This window comes from Parus major, chromosome Z (assembly GCF_001522545.3).
Source record: "Parus major isolate Abel chromosome Z, Parus_major1.1, whole genome shotgun sequence".
Taxonomy (NCBI): Eukaryota; Metazoa; Chordata; class Aves; order Passeriformes; family Paridae; genus Parus; species Parus major.
The window spans coordinates 18,611,060-18,633,928 of NC_031799.1; the positions used below are offsets into that span (position 1 = coordinate 18,611,060).

General features: G+C 36.2%; 1 protein-coding gene across 3 annotated transcripts in view; it reads right to left on the reverse strand.

Moving 5' to 3' along the window:
• Window positions 1–515: 515 nt before the first annotated feature.
• Window positions 516–22,869, reverse strand: part of ERCC8 (ERCC excision repair 8, CSA ubiquitin ligase complex subunit) — a 30,639-nt gene continuing 8,285 nt past the window's right edge. Inside the window, exons 4-13 of one of the 3 annotated variants that reach the window (XR_004495536.1) lie at window positions 20,472–20,619; window positions 18,748–18,829; window positions 18,025–18,093; window positions 15,287–15,353; window positions 13,915–14,018; window positions 12,745–12,869; window positions 10,316–10,513; window positions 4,570–4,619; window positions 2,553–2,639; window positions 516–866 (exon numbers count right to left, since the gene is read on the reverse strand). Coding sequence is in view for 2 of the 3 variants with exons in the window: in XM_033511354.1 (XP_033367245.1) it covers window positions 798–866; window positions 2,553–2,639; window positions 10,316–10,513; window positions 12,745–12,869; window positions 13,915–14,018; window positions 15,287–15,353; window positions 18,025–18,093; window positions 18,748–18,829; window positions 20,472–20,619 (949 nt within the window). In the remaining variant the exon portion in view is untranslated. The remainder of the gene's footprint in view (window positions 867–2,552; window positions 2,640–4,569; window positions 4,620–10,315; window positions 10,514–12,744; window positions 12,870–13,914; window positions 14,019–15,286; window positions 15,354–18,024; window positions 18,094–18,747; window positions 18,830–20,471; window positions 20,620–22,869) is intronic. The other 2 variants (XM_033511354.1, XM_015652880.3) reach the window with 2 other exon arrangements.

Genomic DNA, 22,869 nt, shown 5'->3' on the forward strand with positions numbered 1-22,869 from the left:
GGATTACATTCAATAGTTTTAACTTGAAATGTGATCTACTCTCTGCCTTGTAACTGCACCTCAGCCCTGTTTCTATCCGGGAATCCTTCATGTTTGCTAAGGATGTGTGATTCATACATAGAAGATTGATCTTAAAAACTTGCTAACAGAAGCAACAAAAACTCTGAAGTAGTTTCCATTTGTAGCTCTCTGGGGCAGATTCAGATTTTAGATGACAGGGTCATTATATAAATACTTGGATCCCAGAGGATCCCAGCTACACCTTTTTCTGAAGTGAATATTGCATTGGTGGAAAAACGTGCAAAGCTCAAAATGCAAAAAGAACAGGCACAAAAATCTGTTGACTCCCACAGTACATAAGCACTTGAAAATGGATACAATCTGCTTCACCAACACATTGATAAAAGTAAGCTGGAAGTATTTCTGAGCCAGCCCTCTTTCATGGAAAATTGTCATTATGTGTCTTGGAAATGAATGGGTTATCTCCTCATGTACTAATGATAACAAAAACAATGTCATTTTGACTGGTCCCAAGGGCTTTTATTTTTTCTTTATCAGCTGAATTACCAATGTGTAAGTACAAAAGTCAGCACGTATGAAAAAAGTAATCCTTTGGATTTAACTTTACAGTGACAAAGAAACACAGAGAACAGTGGAAACTTATTTTTGAAAGACCTTGCTCTAACAGAGCTGTACCTAAAATCCTGTTGTGATAAATCCAACGAAGTCCAATTCTGTAGATAAAGTCTGTGAATGCAGTGCCTGAATGTCAATTTATATCAGCTCATAATTTAAATTTAGCCTTCATCATCACTGCTGCTCCATGCGTCTTCATATGCTGGATTTAAATGTTGTTGAGGCAGAGACTAGAGAAAATAAAAATTCTCAGTGTTTTGCTTAATTAAAAATGTTATAATCAAATAAGGGCAAAGCTAAATGCACTTTTTAAATGACTGCATGTAGACAAACTATCTCATGACTACTGGATTATTTTTAACTACTTTTTTAGACATTTTGCTGATTAGAGACACGAAAAATTATGAAAAGAAATAGTACTGTATTGTAATTACAATTTCAGCAGAAAATATCTGAAGGACTGACTGGAAGTATTATAAAACGTTTGGTAAAAAATGTAACTAATGTTATAATTGTGTTTACTGCATGCCACCATTTTTATTTACGTCATAATATTCTCAGCCCATCATAACTTAACACTACAGTTTCAGGAAGCAGTCTATCCACATCCAAAAAATATTTCTCACCTCTGCCCTGCTAAGGTCCAACTAAAGGGTTTGTGTAGCTATGCAATGCACTGAATCACAGTGGTTCAGGGTAATTTTTTTTCTTGTTTACGTCTATTCTGGGTTCAGATTCTAGTCATACAAGCACTCAAATGCCTATTTTAACACTTGAGAGGGAGCAGGAATTAGTGGCCTGTGAACAGCAGAACAGCTTACAGAGGCAAGGCTCATCTACAGCATTTGCAAACAGCAGCTGTAGCTTAACAGCTTTCAAAACAATGGTATATATTACATACTCCCACTGTGTCAAATTTAAAGCAGCAGTCCTAAATAGAGCTAAGTAAATAATCTTGTTACTGTTTGTTTTTGTTTTTCTGACTAATAAAAATTCAATTTATTCACATCAAAATTTTCACAGCAAAAATGTTAATTTCAGGTCAACACATTTTGGGTTTAGGGTATCAAACCTTTGGAACTATGTTTTTCTTCTCTGCTTAAGTGTAGGATAGTTTTGAAATACAAAAACTTAAAAAAGGCAAATGTTACAACAATTTTATGCTTCTTACAATTTTCCCATCTAAAACGGAACAATGCCCAAATTTTAGAAAGTGGAATTTTCATATGCTATAGGCCAAAACATTAATGCACCCTCGTTTTTCAACAGTAGTACAGCTCACCAGCCTCTCATTCTGTAAACAGTTTCAGTTCCTTAAAATATAGGCTTTTTCCCACTCAGGCTGCTCAGTCATTTATTTCTTCCCCGAAAGAAAGTACTCTACTGGAAAACAGTCTTACATGTGATCTTCCCTGCATTTCCCCTGCAATGTCTTGCCTTGGACACAAAGATAAACTTATTTAGAAACTCCTTTATTATATTTTCACATAAAAAATATTTGTGTATGAAGGGTGGTGTCCCTAATCTTACTGCTTAATATACGGTATATTCCTAAATAATTTAAAATACACTCTAGCACCTCTACAATTCCAAAACAGGACAAACTGAAGAAAGCAGTTTAGAAATTAAAGAAGCAGGATTTGAAAGACCCATTATCAAATGACATGAACTATTCTTAACTAAGTAGGAAGCTAGCAGCCTGCAAACAATTTGACTAGGCTACAAGAGAAAACGTCTTCTCAAAACCCTACAAGAATCCAAAGATTGCACAGAAATAAAAGGTGATTCTCCTTTTAATGAGGAACTGTTAAAAAAGTTGATGGTGAATCACATATTTTATATTGAACTTCCACACAACCTGCCCAACTATAACAGCCATAAAAAAAAAATACAGCTCAAACTCAAAAATTCACTACCTTTTCAGAAATATCATCAGGAACTGGCTCTCGTGGAGCAGGTATCCATGCAAGGATATTGCAGTCTTTGCTACCACTATAAAGTTCCTGTAAAAAAACAATCAAAAGTTATTTTCACACAAATTTACTGAATAGTGACATAGATACCATACTGGGCAGGAAAAGAGGTAGAGAATATTACTTAAAAATAAAGGCAAATAACAAATTGCTAACTTTATAACATAATCTGGATAATTTGTGTTTTAAATAATATGCCAAAACAAACAAACAAAAAAAAGGTTTTAATATTTTTTCTCAGATGGCTCATCAAAATAGCAAAACCCATATTGAAATGAACTTTATTGCTTAAAACCATTTTTCTTCTTCCCTCTCTCTTGTCCCCTTATATTTTAACAGTTAGGAACCTTAAGAGATTGTTTATGGAGAAATAAAAAAAATTTAAAACCCCCCCACAAAACAAAAAAGGCAAGTATTTTATTATAATTAAAAACCAGGATTGAACTCAGAAGAATCAAGAATCTAGTAATACACATCAGAAACAAGTGTATGTATGGAACAAAGAACTATTAAGTAAATTTAGTTTCAGTATGCCTAGGGAAGGAAACTAACAAATAGAGTACAGTATGAGGCTTGTACCCTGTTGGGAAGGCATAGAGCAGAAAGACCAATTTATTACTTTTAATATAAATAACTCTCTTCAATATGATAATGATTATGGACTAAGATCCCATTGCAAAAGGAACCCCGCAACTCATGGTAACAGTCTTTACTCCACATAGCTGTAAGTCAAATATATCTTAATTTTCTTAATTCTGTACTACAGGAAATACAGACTTCTCTGTCACTTTAAGATGAGGAAATTTTGCTGGTGAGAAATACTAACACCATCTTTGCAGTAAATTTTGTACCTATAACACATGCATTTTCTGAAGTGCTATTTAAATGAACAGGTATGAAGATATTCTCATATACCTTCAATATTGAATTACATTCCTGCCTATTATATGTGACGTCTGACAACACTTGAGTATTGTCATATATGTAAACTGCCTGAGTGACACATATAAAGTTATTTTTTGAGGTATTCAGGCTGACTATGAAAGCCTTGCTTTCAGTATGCTGGCTTTTACACTTTAACTAGCAATTCTCTGCATATGTGCACACTATGAGTACGTTGATTCCATGTAAGGTCAATAGGTCTGTCTTTGCAGGAAGTTTCCTATATAATTTATATATAGTTTAAACCACAAGAATTATGCTGACATTTGGTGCAGAAACCTAATGCTCAGTTCCTATAAACATTTATGTGGGTAATCTTATTCAAACAAGCCGTCCTACTTTTCAAAAACTGGAAATGAAGTTGTTCATGCGTATAAAACATTTAAGATTAGAGTTTACAATTTTAAGAGGGATAACCATCCTACCTTGCTTAAAAGATATATTACACCAGAGTATAAGTCAAATTCCACTTTATTCTGTCAGCAGTACTCTACTTGGGCCTCCTGTCTTTGATAGAATATAGAATATCCCTAAGAACTTTAAAAGATCTTTCCATGCCAAAATATCTCCTTCCAGCAGTATGAGAAATGTCACAGTGACATCAGCATACTTCCATTTAATCCTTCTTACCACTTGTCTCACTTTCTGATCCTGGTATGGCAAGATCTTCAGTTAATATCCACTGCATTAAGCAATACTTACAATTAATTATTACTACCTAAACTGGTGACTCACACCGTAAGTCAGTCAAAAGAAGAGTTAGTGGCCTCTACATAGAATTATGGTACAATACAAGACAGACACATATACTGCACTACAAACATGCTCTATGCATATTTATAGTACAATATATGGAAAGACTGCAAATAAAACCTGGTATAACTTTCAGTTAGCTTTATGTAACAGCCTGCTACTGGATTTGCCAAATACCTTTGCAGATATCACTAGCATTTCTTGAACAGTACCGGCAGCTATAATTTAAATCAAAATTGCTTCCTGTTCCATACCTACTACCTACCTATTTTATGACATGTTATTCATGCATGATGATTTGCACGATTTCTTTTTCTGAAAGGGAAACGTAGGTCTTGTTTGTTTACTTAAATCATTCTAAGCAGGTAACATGGCATACTGGTGTGTTAGATCTAGCTGTAAACATCATCTAAGATATTGCACAATGAAGATTTTCTCTTCCACACCACCCTCGAAATTACTGACCTCCTATTAAATTAATGCTTATTAAAGGGCCAGATTCTGCAGTTCTTATTACTCAAGCAGTCTAACATCTTATTAACTTTACAGAGATATTTACGTAAGAACAGTGTAGTCGAACAACAACATAGTGGATTTTATGGCTGTGTTCCTAGGATCAGGAAAGGCATACATGCACACATTAACTAAAGCTCACACCATTCTCTGGAGAGAGCTCAAACATAAAAGGTATTCCACACAAACATGCTAATTAATTTAGATAAGAACAGATAGAGACTAGTATAATTGAATTTCAAATAACTAGCTGCTTGGTTATCAGTGATCACATTTGATTATATGGTTCCAAGCAAACAGAAGACACTTGACACCTCAAATACATAATTGGTGCAAAGTTTAAGATTCTTCTTAGAGCCTATTCTAGTTACGAGTGAAACAAAGATAGCAATTAAAATACAGTTAATGAACAGAAAGAACATGAGAACATCAATATCAATAAGAAATTCTGAAAAAATAGTGAGAAAAATCTAAGGACCAAATTAGAGGATGGGTGGGACACAAACCAGGGTTAAAGACAGCAGAAAAAATTTAGAAGGCTGTTAATATGAAGTATACGCGTAACAGTGACAGAGAATACTAGACAGAAATGGCCAAAACTACAGAAAAGATGCAGACCTTGTTTCCCATGAACACAGTGTACTAAAGCCCAGTTATGTGCTAACAAGTACCAAAAAAGTTACAAAGCCATCTGCTACACATTTCACCACTGTATACATAGCTTACATCAGAGAGCCTTAGAAGAACCATCAAGAAAAGCTTCAGGCTTGCTTAAGTTAATTATGATTTGATATTTGGTATTTAAAAATTCCAAAACTGAAAGTGAGCTAATATGCCATTCAGAAAGGAAAAAAAAAAAAAGAAGAATATAGACAAGTATGAACAGTATTTTTTTAATCCTAAACATGGCAATGGAAAAGATTATTAAATGATTCAGTTACTGTAGAGCTAAAAGATAGGTATATAAATATCACTCAACAAAGTTTGTAATAGAGCAGGTTTTGTTAAGCAAAATTGATTTTACTTACAACTAGTAATGAAATTACAAAAGTACAGCTGTGAATAATTTTGCAGTAATAACTCTGCAAAACAGAAGAGGCGACTATAAATTTTACGAACATTACATTCTCAGGAGAGGAATTTTACTGACAAAATCATAATTTCTATTAGAATTACATGAAGTCTGATGAATGCATTTAATAGTCTCAAGATAGGATAAGATACTTGGAAGTACATGTATGAACCCAGTGAAAATAACAGTACCACTACCTTTGGTGTTGACGTTCTGATTTAAGTGTGTTGATTTGGCAAGGCCTGGCTTTTCAGTAGCAGGGAGTGCCACACGGATAGCTTCTGTGAGAAGCTGCTAGAAGCTTTGACCATGCCTGACAGAGCCAATCTCGGATGGCTCTGAACATGGACATGCTGCTGGCCCATTTAGAAAGGTTGGTAGCCTATCTGTGATGACACATTTAAGAAAAAATTAAAACACCACACACACAGGTTTTTTCCCAGAGTGGTGAGGTACCATGGATGTCACCATCTTGCCGTGGCCCACGGCTCATCCTTGCCTGCCTGGCCACCCCTAGCCAGTGATGCTGTGGGCAAAGAGGGCAGGGGCAGTAGTGGCTTCCCCTTCCTGGCATCCCGCATGAGGAGAGGCGTTAAACAGCACCACAGCAGCCAGCACTGCCCGTGCGATGGCGGTGGGACCACATGGCCAGCAGTGAAAACACAGCAAACGACTCCCCAGTGTGGAACCCAGACAAGATCAACTTCCTGGCACTGAAACATCCTGCAGGAATCTTTGAATTAGTGGAACTTGTTGGCAATGGTACCTACGAGCAACAGTCCTCTCATCAGAGAAGAGGAGGAAGTGAGGACATGTGAGGGAAAGCAACATGGCAGCACCAAGGTCAGTGGAAAAAGACAGGGAGAAGGTGCTGCAAGTGTCTGAGCCAAGACTCCTCTGCAGGCCATGGTGAGGAGCATGGTGAAACAGCCTGTCCCCCTGTAATGCACCAAGTCCATAGGGGATGCAGAGATCCACTTGCAGCCATGCTGGAGCGGGTAGATTCTGGAGAGAGAACCCTTGCTTCCAAAGTAGAGCAGCCTGTCCTTAGAGGACTGCACCCTGTGGATGAGTAACCCACACCATACCAGTTTTTGGGAAGACTGTTTGCCCATGGAAGGGACCCCATGACATGGCAGAAGAAAGACTCCTCTCCCTGAGTGAACTGAAGATCTTGGGTGATGAACTGACCAAGATCCCCATGCCCTGTCTCCCTGCACTGTCAGAGGGAAGGAGAGAGGGGCTGTGAGGAAAAAAGATGTTTTCAAGGCTTATTTTACTTACCATTATCCTCCTCTGACTTTAATAATAGATTTGCTTTATACCTTTAGATTTGAACCTGTTTTTCCCTTAGAATGTTTTTCTCCCAATCCTTATCTCAACTCATGAACCTTTCATTAATTCTTTTTTTCCCTCTCCTCTGTAGCAGGAGCCCAACTGTAGCAGGAGAGGGTAAGCAAATTACTTCCGTGGGTGCCTGGTGTTTGGCCAGCGTCAAAGCATGACATATAGCAATACTATTTCTCAAACTATTTAATACAACTGAAAGCAAAGCCTTTACAAAAACAGAAAATCAATACATGAGAAGTATGAGAAGTTTATCATACTTCTCATGTATAGAACTGAACTCTGGAAAAGGGTGCTTCTGAAAAGGAACAGGATTCACATCAGATAAGCATACAAAGTTGTTGACATCACAAACTTTTGGATACAGGGACTGATGTAGTTCTTGTGTGCATATGCACACACAAGTGATCCTTTACCATGGATCTTAAACACCAAGGTAGAGACACCACATGTAAAACAAGTAAAGCATGTTTTACAGAGAGACCTAATTAGCCTCACCTCTTCAGTTTATCAAAAAGGACACCAAAGATAACTTTATATAAACACACAAAAAGTTTTGTTGGGAAACTATCCTTGAAAAGGCAAAAAGCTTTTCAAGATCATTTTGGAAAAGATGTGCTTTAGCCACAGCGTGAATATTGCAGTTGATGTATCTCACTAACTACTCATACCAGAACTGCCTTCCAGGTCTAGCAAGGTGTGGTAGTTTTAGCCCTAGCTGGAATCACAAGGAACTTACTCATCTCTTGCTGTGAGATAAGGATTAGGAGAAGGGCAAAACAGGCTTAAAACTTAAAAGGAATAAAGGAAGTTTATTAACAGAACTACAAGAATAAGAAACCAGAATAAAACCTAAAAAAAACCTTCCTCCCCCTACCCAATTTTTTCCTTTCCCAACTGACAACACAGAGACAAAATCTGGGATGTTAAAGCAGTAACAGCTATACAACAGTCTTTTCATCAGTCTCTACGGGACAGGAATTTTTTCTTGTCACTCCATGGAGACTTCTCCACAAGAAAATAGTTTTCTTGTGGCTTTTCATCTCCATACCTGGCAGCCATCCGGAAAAAACTCTGCCATCATGTTTCCCTCCCATTTTCACACCACTCAGAGGTGTGTTCATGGTCCATGAACTCAAGGGGTATTATTTTAAGGATGAGTTATTCAAAGGCAAAGGTTCTCTTCATCTGTTTCTGTGATCATCTCTGGGAACAGAGGTTTTCTCTTTTTCCCCTGGGGGCCAAGGGTCTTTATCAACTCTCATTTCTCTCTCTCTGTTCAAGCATCTCATGGGATCACAGCTACTCCACCATTTGCATAGCTTCATCAAGATACCTTTGCTCAGATTTACAGTTCATTCCCCCCAGTACTCTTTCATGAATTTTTCATGAGTTTTTCAGAACGTTACTGTTCATCTCCATGGCTCTACGAAATGAAAATTTCAGCTTATTAAAGCTCATTCTCCTTCCATCTGAGGCTCGACTCCTCTCCTACTGATCTTGATGTTTTATGTTGTCTCTTTACGTGTTGATCGTTCTCACTTCCCTCTCTATGGAGAGGGGATTAAGTCTGCAGGTCTCAGCTGGGTAGTGAAAGGGTTAAAATCCAGCCCAAGCGTGGCAGGTAGTCATGGTGTCGGAATTTCAGCTCAGCAGCCACTGGAAGGCAGCGATGGTTTTCTGCTGCTTTTTGGCCTGGAGCCATCTGTGTGGGCCATGGGAGGGGGGTGTTGGCAAGTATCAGCAGCCGTGGCCCGGCCCAGCCCAGCCTGGAGAAGCCCCTCTGTCTCCATCCCTGACCTGGGAGCTGCTGGAGTCCGGCCCACACCCCCGCAGGCTGCATAGACCCAACCACACCAGAGCTCCGATACCTTTCAAGGCCAGAAATGAAGAGACCAGCAGTTCCTGCGTTTGGGTTTAAAAGGTGGTATTCACAAAGGTGATCTTACTTTTCAGTGGTCCAAAATGCTGTCAATTCTTAAAACTGGCTAGCTATTGGCCTGATCTCAAGCAGAGAAGAAACTCCCAGCAGCCTCTTTCAGGGGAGTCACTTCCATGGATATTTCCCACTTTTTTCCTAAACGCAAAACTACCACACAAAGCTTATTAGTTTGGAGTCTACTGCGTGTCCATAATGCATCCATAATTTTCAGTGAAGCCTATCTCAGTGATTCAGTCAAAGCTACGGGACTCAAAGCAGAAACTACAAGAGTCACTTCTTTGATGCATTGTATGAGAGGTCATGAAAAGATATCTACAAGCCCCTTCTGCCTCAAATATTTCTACCTGACACTCAGAAATAACAGGCAAGGAAGGAGAACTGGAACATAAAGTACAATCCTTAAGACATGAGGGCAACTATTTAATGGTCTGAAAACACATACTATCATTCATTCTGGTTTTGGCACAATACATGCCATATGCACAATGTGTTCTATACTATCTCACAACAATTAACCTTTGTTATCTCTAAGTCTTTTATTACAAGAGGAAAATATACCAGAGGAAGATAGCAAAAGAAATAAGAGAAAAAAAAAAATCTGTCAGTACCATGAGTCCCCTGTAATGCTATGGTATTTCTCAGTTGAAATGTTCTCTGATTAATTTAAGAATCTGGTGATGTTGTCAACACTTTATCCAAAGTGTAACTACAGGCATTTGAGCAAGATCACTGTATCAAAGTACTTGAGAGCCTTCTCAGTACTCACAGCAGTACTACTACACATTCTTTCTTAATGTGATTAGTCTCAGATATCTCTCAGAAAGACAACTCTTCTTCAGTTTTACAGAAAAAGCCTTCACACATATGCTTTACTAATGACTACACAAGCCAAATTACTAAAGGTATATTGAGAAGTTGCACATGAGAGACAAAACATGCAGTGGAAGGAACTTAATCCAGAAAATGTCATGCCAAAAACTTGACTTAACCTTTCCTGGATGTCATGTAAACCACAGTACTCCCTCTTACCTTTGATTAAGCATACCCATGAAAAGTGAATGCTTTTATAGTGCAAATAGTATGTCAATCTGCACAAATATTCCTGTTTCTCTGGAATACTGTTTGTATTTTACTTACCTGAAAATGAGGTTGAAATACACAGCAGTTGACAGTACTATAATGCCCTCTAAGCATAGTTATCAGTTCTCCTGTGAAAACTGTATAAACAGCAATGGTACTTCCATACGGAACAAAGGCAAACTCTGGATTACAGCCACAAGAGATGGCAAATTTGAGTCCTTTCCTACTTTCATTACAGACTTTCCCATAGTTCACCTGCAAAATGAAAGATCACATGGATTACATAGTCAGCTATTAAAGCCACAGGAAAGTATATGAAAAGGTCAATTTTACTTCATGTTTAATACTCAGTAAAATTAATTTTGGGTTAATATATACCTCAATATTTCAAACTACCTATGCCTACAGATGCCTACCAAGAGCATTATTTTTATGCTCAATAAAATTTACTATTCTTAACATCGATTTTATAGATATTAAAGAAAAGGAAAGAAAGAAATCCCTAAAAATTAGCAATTCCACACTAGGAATAGGCTTTGCACAGGCTGTTGCATGCCAAATCTGCATCAAGCATGTAAATCCTTACTGAAATTAGAAATTGTTCCGGAATTACCACCTGTTGTGGTTTGGGAATGGTATTTTCCAATTCAGTAATCCAGCTAAAACCACTTGCTCCCCTGCCTCTGATTCAAAACACAAAAGGCAGAGATCATAGGTTGAGATAAGAACAATTAAGTACTGGAAATAGCAATAAAAAACCAAACATCAACAATATTAATATTAATAACAATATTAATTTTAACTTAATTTAATAATTTATTTTATAATATTTTATAAATTAATTTTAATTTAATTATTTAATTTAATATTAATAACAAAAGGTAGGAGACAAGGAAATTATTTACAAGTTCAACAAAATAATACTGAACTGTTTTCTCCCAGGGTAGCTTTGATAGGAAAAATTCCTAAGACGTTACTGGAGAGGTGTAAGGGAAGCCTTGCAAATTAAAATAGTTTAAAAGCACCTAAACTGGTGTCTCAAGCTACAGTTTCATTGAGTTTCAAGTTCTTGACAATTTTTACACAGATAAAAATCTCACAAAAGAGGTAAAGTTTCCAAACATTTTTGGAAATATTCTAGTCAGTTATATTAGTCTAATAAAGTCCTATCAAACATCAAAAATGTATTAATGACGAGATAGAGAAATATATTCAGGGAAACAGTATAGTTTTCCTCTAAACAAATTTAACTAAAACAAATCATTAAAATTTTGATTATTTTTTTCATGAAGAAAATGTGTTGTGTTAAAATATTTACCTGATAAATTTCACAATTTTCGTAGCTTGAAATTATTTTAAGCAATACCTCTGGGCAGTGTGTGAAAATATACTACTTTGGACAATATAACTCTGGACTTGAAAAAGCAAAACAAAGTCAAGCTATTCCATACTAGATTGGAAAACTGTAAAACAGCCTATGAAACAAGTCAATGAACTAACAGGCACAGAAACAAGAAACAAAACAGCGATCTAGCTGGTAAGAGGAGAGTACAGTAATACAGAACAAACTGTATTATCTACTTCAGTGGTGGCGATTTGAAGACAAAGTTTGTGTATGAGGTGCTGAGAACAAGCTGGCAAATATGGCTAGCATGGAGAGTAGTCTTTTTATTTAAGTATCTGTAAGGAATTAACTTTGCTCTGTTCTGAAACTAAGCAGCAGAATTAAAAGATTTCTGAGGTATAGCAAAATTTCTTTCCTGATAGCAATGACAGACTATAATTACAGCTGACTAAAATTCCACAGACACTGACTTAACTAGTATGTTCTTCTTTCAAAATAAACAAAGAAAACAATTTTCTTTACTGAACAGAAAATGCAAATAAGAAGCTTTGGCACAAATCAAAAAATTCCACAAGCCATTGAAAGGACTGGAATAGCAGTAGAAGTTTAACACAGTTCCCACCCCTCAATCCTGCTGCTGTGTTACTGCACAAATTTGGAAGGATGGATAAATAGATATTTTTAACACTGCCATGTAATTCCACACGAGAAATTCCACAGAAACAGAGAGATGCGATAGCCAGGCAGCCAGTGAAACTCTCAGATACGGCCAACTGCTCATAGTAGCTTGGCAACTAATAGTTTAAACACCCCAAAACTTTCTACCAACAGTCAACACTTATTAAAGTTTTTATTATTGTAAGAAATGTTTGTAGCTACACTCTCAAATTCATGAACTTAAGATTTGCCATAGTCAATCTTTAAGTAAATCCAGGCTTCTTCATATTCTTTTTTTTTTGTAAAAAGTAAAAGAATAGCAATATGGAAGAAAAAAATTTTCACCAAATCTTCTAGTGATGAAATTGAACAGCTATATCCTTTATAAAAATGAATTTCAAGTTCTACTGACAAGTGTAGAAATTATAAATCTCTTAAAATTAAGTGAAAGTAGAAATGCTACTGAAGTTCCTTGAAAACTTACTAAGGTGTTTTCTCCAGTGGAGCTGTTCCAGAGACGCATCCGATCATCTGTACCAAGGGTTAGCAGGTGAAGTCCATCATTTGTATAGCATAAACCATTAACTCTCCCATTGTGAGCAGTGTTCGCTGCCAAGAAAAAGAGCTGTCTCAGGTTTCTAGAGAAAAATTACTACTTTATATACATTTTTACTTCCATGTGGAGCACTGCAAGTGCTATTTAAATGGTAACATTCAGTTAAAAATAATTTAGTTTTTTGTTTATAAAAACATCTGGCCAGCTGACAGCCACCAGCAGTGCTCCTCAGGGTGCAGTTCAAGGGCCAGTTCTGTTCAATCTATCACCCAGTTGTTGATGTCTGCAGCCTGTCAGTGGTCATTTGGAAAATGCGCTCAACAACATACTGTAGCTTTTGGTCAGCTCTAAATCCATCAGGATAAGGTCTCTCTGTACTATACTGCAGTACCTAATTTAGACATACCTTTTATGTAGAAGTATGAACTGCTTTTTTTAGGATTTATTAGAAAACAATTTTTACATGCTATTTGTTTAGTTCATATACATTTCAATAAATTAAATATCCTAGCATATATGATTGATTATATTAGATAATCAAAAAACAATCTTGAACCTTTCGGACAAAAATAAAGCCAAAAAGATAGATGTTGTGATTGAACAAATCAATATGGTATTCAAAGGAATGTATAAAATGGAACTAGTTATCTTTGGAGTTACATCAAATTTTGTTTTTCATTAAACAATATTTCTCCTTTTTTGACCAAATACAAGCTTTTTTTAGAACATTTTCTTCACAGTAATTTATTGAATTTCAATAAATATATTTATAAAAAGGCTAATTCACAGCATAAATTAATTATTCCACTCACAAAAAAGGTAACAGAATTTTCCTTTTTAGAGGAAAGCCATTAAGAACAAAAACACTACTGTTGTCAAGGCAATCCCTCTAAAAAAGTCCCAAACAACAAAACCTAACTCTATAACAAAAGTAACTGAACAAAGCTGAATGGCCTCTGTTATGTACTAAGTAACAACTGGATCATCACTATTGTCCTTGCTGCTCTTAGAATTCAAAACATTAATGAAACAGAAGAATTATTCTAGTCACATATGAATTACCACATATGAATTACCAAAAGTAATACTTTGTACTACCTGCCTCAGAAGATGCTTTGGACTTTTCCCCATTGTGCTGATCAAGTGTACTCAGACATCCAGAAGCTCTCCTCACATCCCATAATTTCACTCTACCATCAGCACTAAGAAAAACAGATTTGCATAAACTAGGGAAATTGATTGCACCACAGTTCAGGAACTGTCTTTGGTCAACCCACATGGCACTTCTCTTGATCCAGCAGCTATTCTGAACCACTCATCATGTGGGCACACTCAAGTAAACAGAATTCCATTAAAAATATTTTAAGACAAACTTCAGACTTTCATTTACATGCATTAATAACTTTAGCTGGTACACTATCAGAACCTAAGAGTGAATCTTCATCTGTAACACAATACACTTGCCTCTTTGATTACAACATAACACCCTTGCACACATACAGAACCTGGGAATAAACTTGCTGATTCTTCTGTTGATTAAACTATATTTACAGACTCCAGTATTGACTGTAATGGTTGTCTGAGAATTTGGGCTTTTGTTATCACAGGTCTATTGTATGACTGCTACAAAAGTTGTCTACAAGCACATAATTTTTCATCTTCTGCAACAAGACAAACACAACATTGTCATCTGCTGTAACAAATAAAACCCACAAACAAACCCCTAAACAACACACTGTTAAAACATTTTCCAGCTTTGATGAGCCTTTCAGAAGCCTGACTTCAAAAACTAAAGGTTTTCAAATCTGGTAACTTCACTAAACTTATAAAACAGCCATTCCACTAAACTTGTGAAATAGCTATTCTTCTATGCAAAACTAAAAAACCATGCCATCTAATAAGTGAGAAGAGGAATGCCAATATAATCAAAAGCTAACATAAACGGAAGTTATAGAAAAGCCAAGAGGATTTTTTTACATTAAAAACATCCATACAGAAAACAAAAAAAGCCCAGGAATATCAACATACAATCCATATTGAATTCATACTGAATTACTGTAGTTTGGAAAGTTACATCAGCTAAGCTATTCAAGTTATTCTCTTTGACATAAGTAAATGTGATTACCAGAATGGTAATTTGCGCTAGACATTTTTTACTTTTTTACAACACGGATTAGCAATGCACACACTAATAAACAGTAAGAGGTAATAAACTTAATATTCTACCATTTTCCTATAACAGTAGTTACAACTAGAGTTTCAAAACTCTGTACAAAGTTGCTATAAAGCATGATTTGAACAGCTCTTTAGGTTTCATTTTTCTAGGGAAAAGCTTTAAAATTGTGAACAGATAAATGAAGAAAATTAACTCCAGAAGTGCATTTGAATTGAAGTAAGTCTCCATAAAGAATATATAAAATTCTTACTGACCAATATTCCAGTGCATTTAACAGTTCAGTAACATCCCTACCTTCCTGTTGCCAAAATATATTCATGACGTGGGGACCAAGACACTGCCAATACTTCTTGCCTGTGACCTAAGAATTAAATGAAAAATCTTATTATACACACCATGTTATGTAAATACCTGAAAATAAAAACAAGTATTTAGTTGTATAGGATTCACCAAGCCAGACTAATAATTGAATTGTAACGTAAATTTAAATTTTGTGAAACTATATTATTTTGAGACAGAAGTTTTTTCTCTTCTTCTTCCTTCAGTGGGATTGCAGTGAGCAGAAAATAATACACACAGCATTACCAGTGTATAATTTTTGATAATAAAGATGGCTTTACCTATGCAAAACATATTACAGCTCAGTCACAGCTTTTTGTGCAGCACTGGTATTCTCATACAGAAGGAGCTTTCCATTTATTTTTCTTCAAATTCTTTAATAATATTCAATATAAACTATATCTACCTTACATACTTACAACTAAAACTTTACTCCTTTTATCCACTAAGAATTTTGCCCTGAATATGCAGTATTTTTTTCCTTTAACTATTAAGGTATCAGTGAAGCTAGTGAAGGGTGTTGAGCACAAGTCCTGTGAGGAGCAGCTGAGAGAGCTGGGGAGCCGTTTAGTCTGGAGAAAAGGAAATTTGAGGGGACGTCACTGCTCTCTAAAACCACCCGAAAAAAGCTGAAGCCAGGTGGGAGTCAGTCTCCCAAGTAACATACAACAGGAGAGGAAGTGGCCTCAAGGTGCACCAATGGAGGTTTTGATTGGCTATTAGGCATAATTCCCATACTTTCCAAATAAAATTCTCACAGGAACAGGCTGCCCAGGGCAGTGGTTGAGTCATACACCTGTGGGGATATAGATGCAAAGGATGTATAGATGTGGCACTTAGAGACATAAATCAGTGGTGGATTTGGCAGTGTGTGGTTAACAGCTGGACTCAATGATCTGAAAGGTCCTCTTATTTATTTTTATACATACATGTGTGTGTGTATACAGATATAGTACGTACATATATATATATACACATATAACATGCCCATATAAAAATGTATATACATATATGAGGGGATTTTTGTTTGTCTGTTGTTGGGTTTTTCTACACACACACACTTTAAAACTTGGAAAGTTATGTTAAATAAATACAGATAACAGGAAGGATAAGATGTCCTAAATGGAAATGTCATAACAGAAACATATTGTTGAAAATTAAACTAAATCATACAATACACTTTTGCTAACACAGTTTAGAGGTGGTGTGAACCACTTTGTTCCTGCTGCATCTTCCAGTAGGTGCTTTCCCATTACCTGAATTAATCAAAGCACTGTAATGACCAGGCTAATGGGAAAAAACTGCAAGATACAGGTTCTACCGGATGCACTTAGAAGGCTCAGAGCAGACAGATTTATTTGGATTCATTAATAAAATTACAGCCATGCATATAATTCCACTTCAGGTGCTAGAGTTAGCCTATGTGAAAATATTCATACATATGATCAAGACACGACTGATTGCTTCAGTTCTGCAAAGAATTGCTAGCATATGCTAAATCATTAACATATTCTCCTCCCACTTATTCCTCCAATACTGCACATCAGGTAACAGGGTATTACAGGCTGTGTACAAAGACACAATAGAGCTTGTGCCTGGAAAGCATTAACTCTTCTGTAAACATTAAGAAGTGCTGAAGAAACCAAGCAGGATATTTAGAGAACTGTTTTTGTCACTGCCGTCTCTGGATCTTTTGGTTCTAGAAACCAAGAGAACCAAGAACAATCAAGAACATGAGATGCCTGCTGCAGCCAATTCAGTTCATAGGAGTTTAATGGTTTAAACTCTGTATTACGAAAAATAACCTGGGCTCCTTCTAGACTTAGCTGGCCAGTAAAGAAATAAAGCTGCATTTGCACATTACTCTTAGTGTTTCTCTACAGTTTGAAGCATGAAGATTTGCCTCATCATTGCCTTCTCTTGAGCATGTGTATATATACTGACACTCCAAAGTGTACACATTAGAAAAGGGCCACCAAAGGCAAATTCTCAGTGAAAGCCAAAAGTAATGGATTATGGAACAATAAAACCTTGCATTTAGCTGAATTAGGAAAATACAAAGGATTTGATAACATCCTTGTATAGAAAACTTGTTCTACAGCGTTGCACTGTATTAGGAATGCTGAAGCAGTACGACATGACTCTCTTGAACAATGCAGCTAAGAGAGTGATGTTGTACTGCTTCACCATTCCTAATGTAGTGCAACACTACAGAAGTCAAATTTCTAAACAAACCCACTCAAACACCTCCATGGGATATTTTGTTAAAAACTGAAATTTTTGTTTTGGTAGGGGTTTCCTTTCTGGGGGGATGGTAAGGAGTTTCTGTTGTTCTGCTTGGTCTTTTTTTTTTTAAGACCAAGTAAAACACCACTTGTTGACCACTCCATAACCCTCCAAACCAATGACTACATTTAACCATGTAATAAACAGTAATCAGTATTGATCAGACCATAAAAACGCCCAAACATCTGTAGTAACAGCTCATTAATTAGTGTTTGAATTCTACAATTCATTAGCTCTAGAAAAATTCCCAGAAGAACCTTTTGCCACTGTGTAACTTTCACTACTGGCTACAAATAAATTAGTCATGTTACTGACAAAGAATACATTGTATACAGTGTTTCTTTACAGGACTTGTTTTTACTCAAAGTAGTTATTGTTTAACATTTATGTTTCAGACTAAAAAGTACCCTGCAGAATGTGAGAACTGGATCCAGACTTCAAGTCACAGAGCTGTACTTTGGGGCTTTTGGTACCAACTGCAACAAGAGAAACAAAGACAGCTAAAAAAACACCAGTATTTGAGAGAACAACAACAACAAATTCTTAGCAATGACAAGAAAATGGAAGAAAAATGATAACTGCAAAACTGCTCATTCAGTCAGAGCAATGCTTCTATTTATAGCTTTACATTTTTAGTTCAAACAAAATCACCACATAACAAAATTTAGAAACTGGAGGTAAGTAGGACTGTAATTGGGAAACTTAAAAATACCTCCTCAAATATTTTTTTGCTAAACATAGTTAAATTGTGTACATGTAAGCAATACACAGATCTGTTTACAAAATTTACTACATTTGGATCTAATAATTTTTAAATGGTAACTCACACAATGAAAGAATCTAATTATAGCTAAGAATTTTATCAGTAAGGAGAACTGAATGATGCATTTTTTCAGAAGAACAAATATGATAGTCTTATTGACATCATCCAACTAATGGAGACTATTAGATAGGACTGGTTAGCAATGGATAGTATTTTATTGTAGAGTAAACTTAGATCTTATGAAGACTTGATTTATGTAAAAGAAGGAGTAGGGGGAAAAAGCCCAACTGAAATATTACTTGCTTATTATTATAAACCTTATCTATCTATATCGACATATGTCTGTTTTTTAAAAACAGATACACACCTGCTATTAAACAATGCTTTGTAGCAACTGGAGACATATGATGACTATAGACTGTTCCCTCAAAGTGAAATACATCTGCAGGCTGATAATAAAAACATTAAATTAATTTAAATGCAAGTATATTAGCAGAATATAAATGCTTACCATTATTTTTCAAGTAACAGCTACAAGTAAGACTAATACAAATACTACTATTTACATAGTAATGATAACGCCCCAGGTTAGAAGCCAGATTACACAAACATCAGATAGTAACAGCAGGGCAACACCAGAGCTCAAAGACGACCCAAAAGAAAGACCAAGAAAAACTGACAAACGAGAAGCATGAATGGAAATTATTACAGTTATCAAAAATTATTAAAGCTAGTAAGTAAACAAAAGGGTTATAAAATGGAAATAGAGTCAACAGGAAGAAGGCATTTAAGGCTAAGTTTAAAGCACCTTTTCATTCATGAATACCACATACTATTTTCCTAAATTCCTAAAAAAATAAACCACTCCCATATAAAACTATTACCTGGCTCATGAGTTTTTAAAACTAATGGAACATATTTACTTTAATGAACTTTAATATTTAATTTAATAAGTATAATTTTTTCCAGGTAAACTACTTTTCTTGTCTCATTTTAAAATACATATAAAAATATATATAAAAAAAAATCTCTTAAAATTGAGTTGTCTGTTCTTTCAAAAACACCATTTAGTGGCAGAGCAGGTCACTCAATAACCTTTACGTGTACACTGTGTCTTTCAAGAGATGCTCACAGAACTATGTAACTATCTGGAAACTTAATTGTTTATGAGAAGATTTAGCAACTGCAAACATAGTTTTATATCTTAAAAAAAAAGAAAAAGAGCCCAAAAAAACCAACAAACCAACTCCCCCCCCAAAAAAACCCAAAAAAAACCCCAACAAAATTTGCTCCCGATTATATCCCTAGGATGACAGAACTCTTTTGAAAAAATATTAAAAAAAAATTCTTTTGCTATGTGTGAAGCAGCAGTCAAATAGTATCAATGTAAATTCCTCTTCCCTATGAACATTTACATATGAATGATGCTATGAATCAATGTAAATGTTCATAGGGAGCAGGACAAACCCTCATGAATTTACAGTTCAACCCAAGATGTGAGTCAAAGCAATATAAATTCCAAAATAAACTGCTTACTTTTTTAATGTTAGTTACATTGGTTAGCATATTTTTAATGGTTTCTCTCATTCTCTACTGATTTTTAAAAATGGTGTCTGTAGTGTTTAAAATAGCAGAATTCTGGACCAGTATCATGCATGCCAAGACCACCAGTCCTTCAACAGTGCTTGTTATTAGACTCTGGTTACTAAAAATAGGTCACCCTGCCATACTCCCATTTGATTCAACAATCCCCAAGAATGAACTAACTGCAGACTAGACCTTGCTGGACAAGTTCACCAGGAAAAAATTTAAGTAGCTGTATTCCTGGTCACAGCAAAATCAGAAAAGAACTGTCCCAAGGGTTCCAAGTTCTCCTACAGTTTATACATTCAAGTCTTCAGAAATGGGCAGATACACACCAAGGTGGACAGGAATGTCAGGACCACATCGTCCTGCTGCTACCCACAGTTCTAACAGGTGGCTAGCTTTTGTCTTCAGGATGCATAGTCCTGTTCACCTCTGCAAGAACTTCAGATATGCAATAAATAACATGTACACAAAGAAAGTTGCAATCTGTAGAAACTCTCTTACTTGTAAAGTATTTGTATCCCATATTTTCAAGGTTTTGTCAAATGAGCTTGATGTAAACATGCCAGTGTCATGAGGATACCACTGGACTGTCTCCACACTGAATTTATGTACATCAGGATGACTCCTAAAATCAAGGAAAATATTCCAACTGGTTAGAGTTAGATAATCATCTTGCAGTTGTCTTGGTATTCATGACAGGTTGACAACATAACCATTTTTCTTAATTTGTCCTGACATTTTCAAGAAGAAATATATTTTTGTTGGCTTGATTTTCATTCAACTAATACTCATTATTTTGAAGAGTCTTCATTTCAAGAAACTCCGGGTCATTACCTTTTCAATATATGGTAACTGTAGCATATCTCAAGACACTCATAAATCATAAAAAATGTCTTTTGAAATGTTTAAGTTGCAACGTTTACAGATCTTGATGTTAAATGTGATGGCCTAACACTACAAACCATTTATGCGTCTTAGAAACGGATCCACTAAAAAATACAATCACACATACAGTTCAAAAGTTCATTAGTGTTAGTGATTACAGCTACATAGTTACCGGCAATCCCTTCCGACATAGTCACCAGAGAGCAGTAGGCTAAGTTACTGAGAGTCACTTATACTTGCATTCAGAAATGAAAGAGGAAGAACAATAGGAAACTTCCAAATGAACTGTGAATATTTAGAAACTGCAATATAATTAATAATTAACTGTGGCAGAAAGAACAGACAGCAGAGCCAATCTTGACAGCTTCAGGATACAGCGGGAACTGAACCCACAACTGTACCGACCAGATTCTGAATAATATGTCATTCAAATACCTGGTAGACGACTCATATCTGAGTTGGATTCACATGGATCCAGTCTCAGAGGCCCATAACCAGCTGTTTGCTCTCTCTCTACCCTCTGCAAGGGGATGAGGGAGAGCATTCAAATGGTGAAGGTGTGAAAAGTTGTGTATTGAGTTAAACACATTTTAGTAAGTGAAAGGGAACCAATCAAAACAAACCCTACACCTCCAGGGAAAAAAACAAACAAACCAACCAAACCCCCAACCAGTGAACTGATGCAAATGTAACCCCTCACCATAGGCTTAGACTGCAGCACATGACATTTTACAGTATGGAATATCAGTATGTCTCTGGTCAGTGTGGATCAGGTGTTCCAGGTATTTCCTCACAGCCTAATGTCCACCCCCTGAAGGGGCAGTGAGGAATGGTGAATGCCTCGACTCTACCAAGCACTGTTCAGCACTCACTAAAACATCAGTGTATTATCAAGACTGGTTACAAGTCCAAAACATACAGCTATACAAACTACCATGAAGAAAATTAACTCCATCCCAGCTAAATGCAGTACTTATGACAAAACTGCTCAACTGGCTACAACTTCAGCTAGAAAAGGGCTCACAAGATTTTTTTTTTCTTCAGCTCTTATCTTTGCATTGTTCTATCACACGTCCTGGGCTCCACAACCACTAAGTATTGCAGGGGTATCATTATGCAGAGATGTAGATTTTCAGTACTGCCATCAATAGAAGAGTATTGTACTTCTGGGTGTACCTATGCCTGGCCTAAATTTGTCTACAGCAGCACTACATAACACTACCTTTTAAAGGCAAGAGTGGATCATCACAAAGGAGAATGAAAATCAACACCTTTCACCTCTGAAGGGAATTAAAGGAGACATCATCTCAATAGGATGCCGAATTCAAAGTAACTCAATGCCTGACAGCAGTCCTACACGCTGTTGTAAGCTCCATCAGAGTGCAATGAATTACACTGAAGGGAAAAAAACATACATACTTGTTCTTCACATAAGTGTTGGCATACCTTTAACATATCCAATCCAACACTTGCGATTTGTCTTTGAACAGACCCAAACTCTCTATCGAATGAGGGCTTTCAACTCAAAATTGCTGAAGTGCCATTTTCAAGAACTCAGCCTTCTATTGAACTGTCTCCTCACACCTATAACACTGGTTCCTCCTTAGTCAAGAATACAGGTCAACAGTAAATGTTTTTCAATACAACATAGTTTCTCAAGTAAGTTGAACTGTTGATGCAGAATAATGTTTCCACTATCCAATCAGCTCTCTCACTGCTCCTGAAAACCTCTTACGCAGGATGAACAGCACAGCTGCATAAACAAACCCTCCAGGCAAACCAAGAAGGATGTGACTGGCATCCTGGGAACAGGATGGGGAGTTCTAAATTACATAGATTCTGACTTAAGTAACAAAACTAGTCACAATAAATAGTAACTTAAATAAACTGAAACACCTTTTATGATCTTCCCTTTTGGCATTGGGAACTAATCAATGGTTTCAAATCGATATATTACCTCAGTGGGAGGGAGTTAATGAAAAAGACCAACAATTGATCACAGATGCACTTAGTA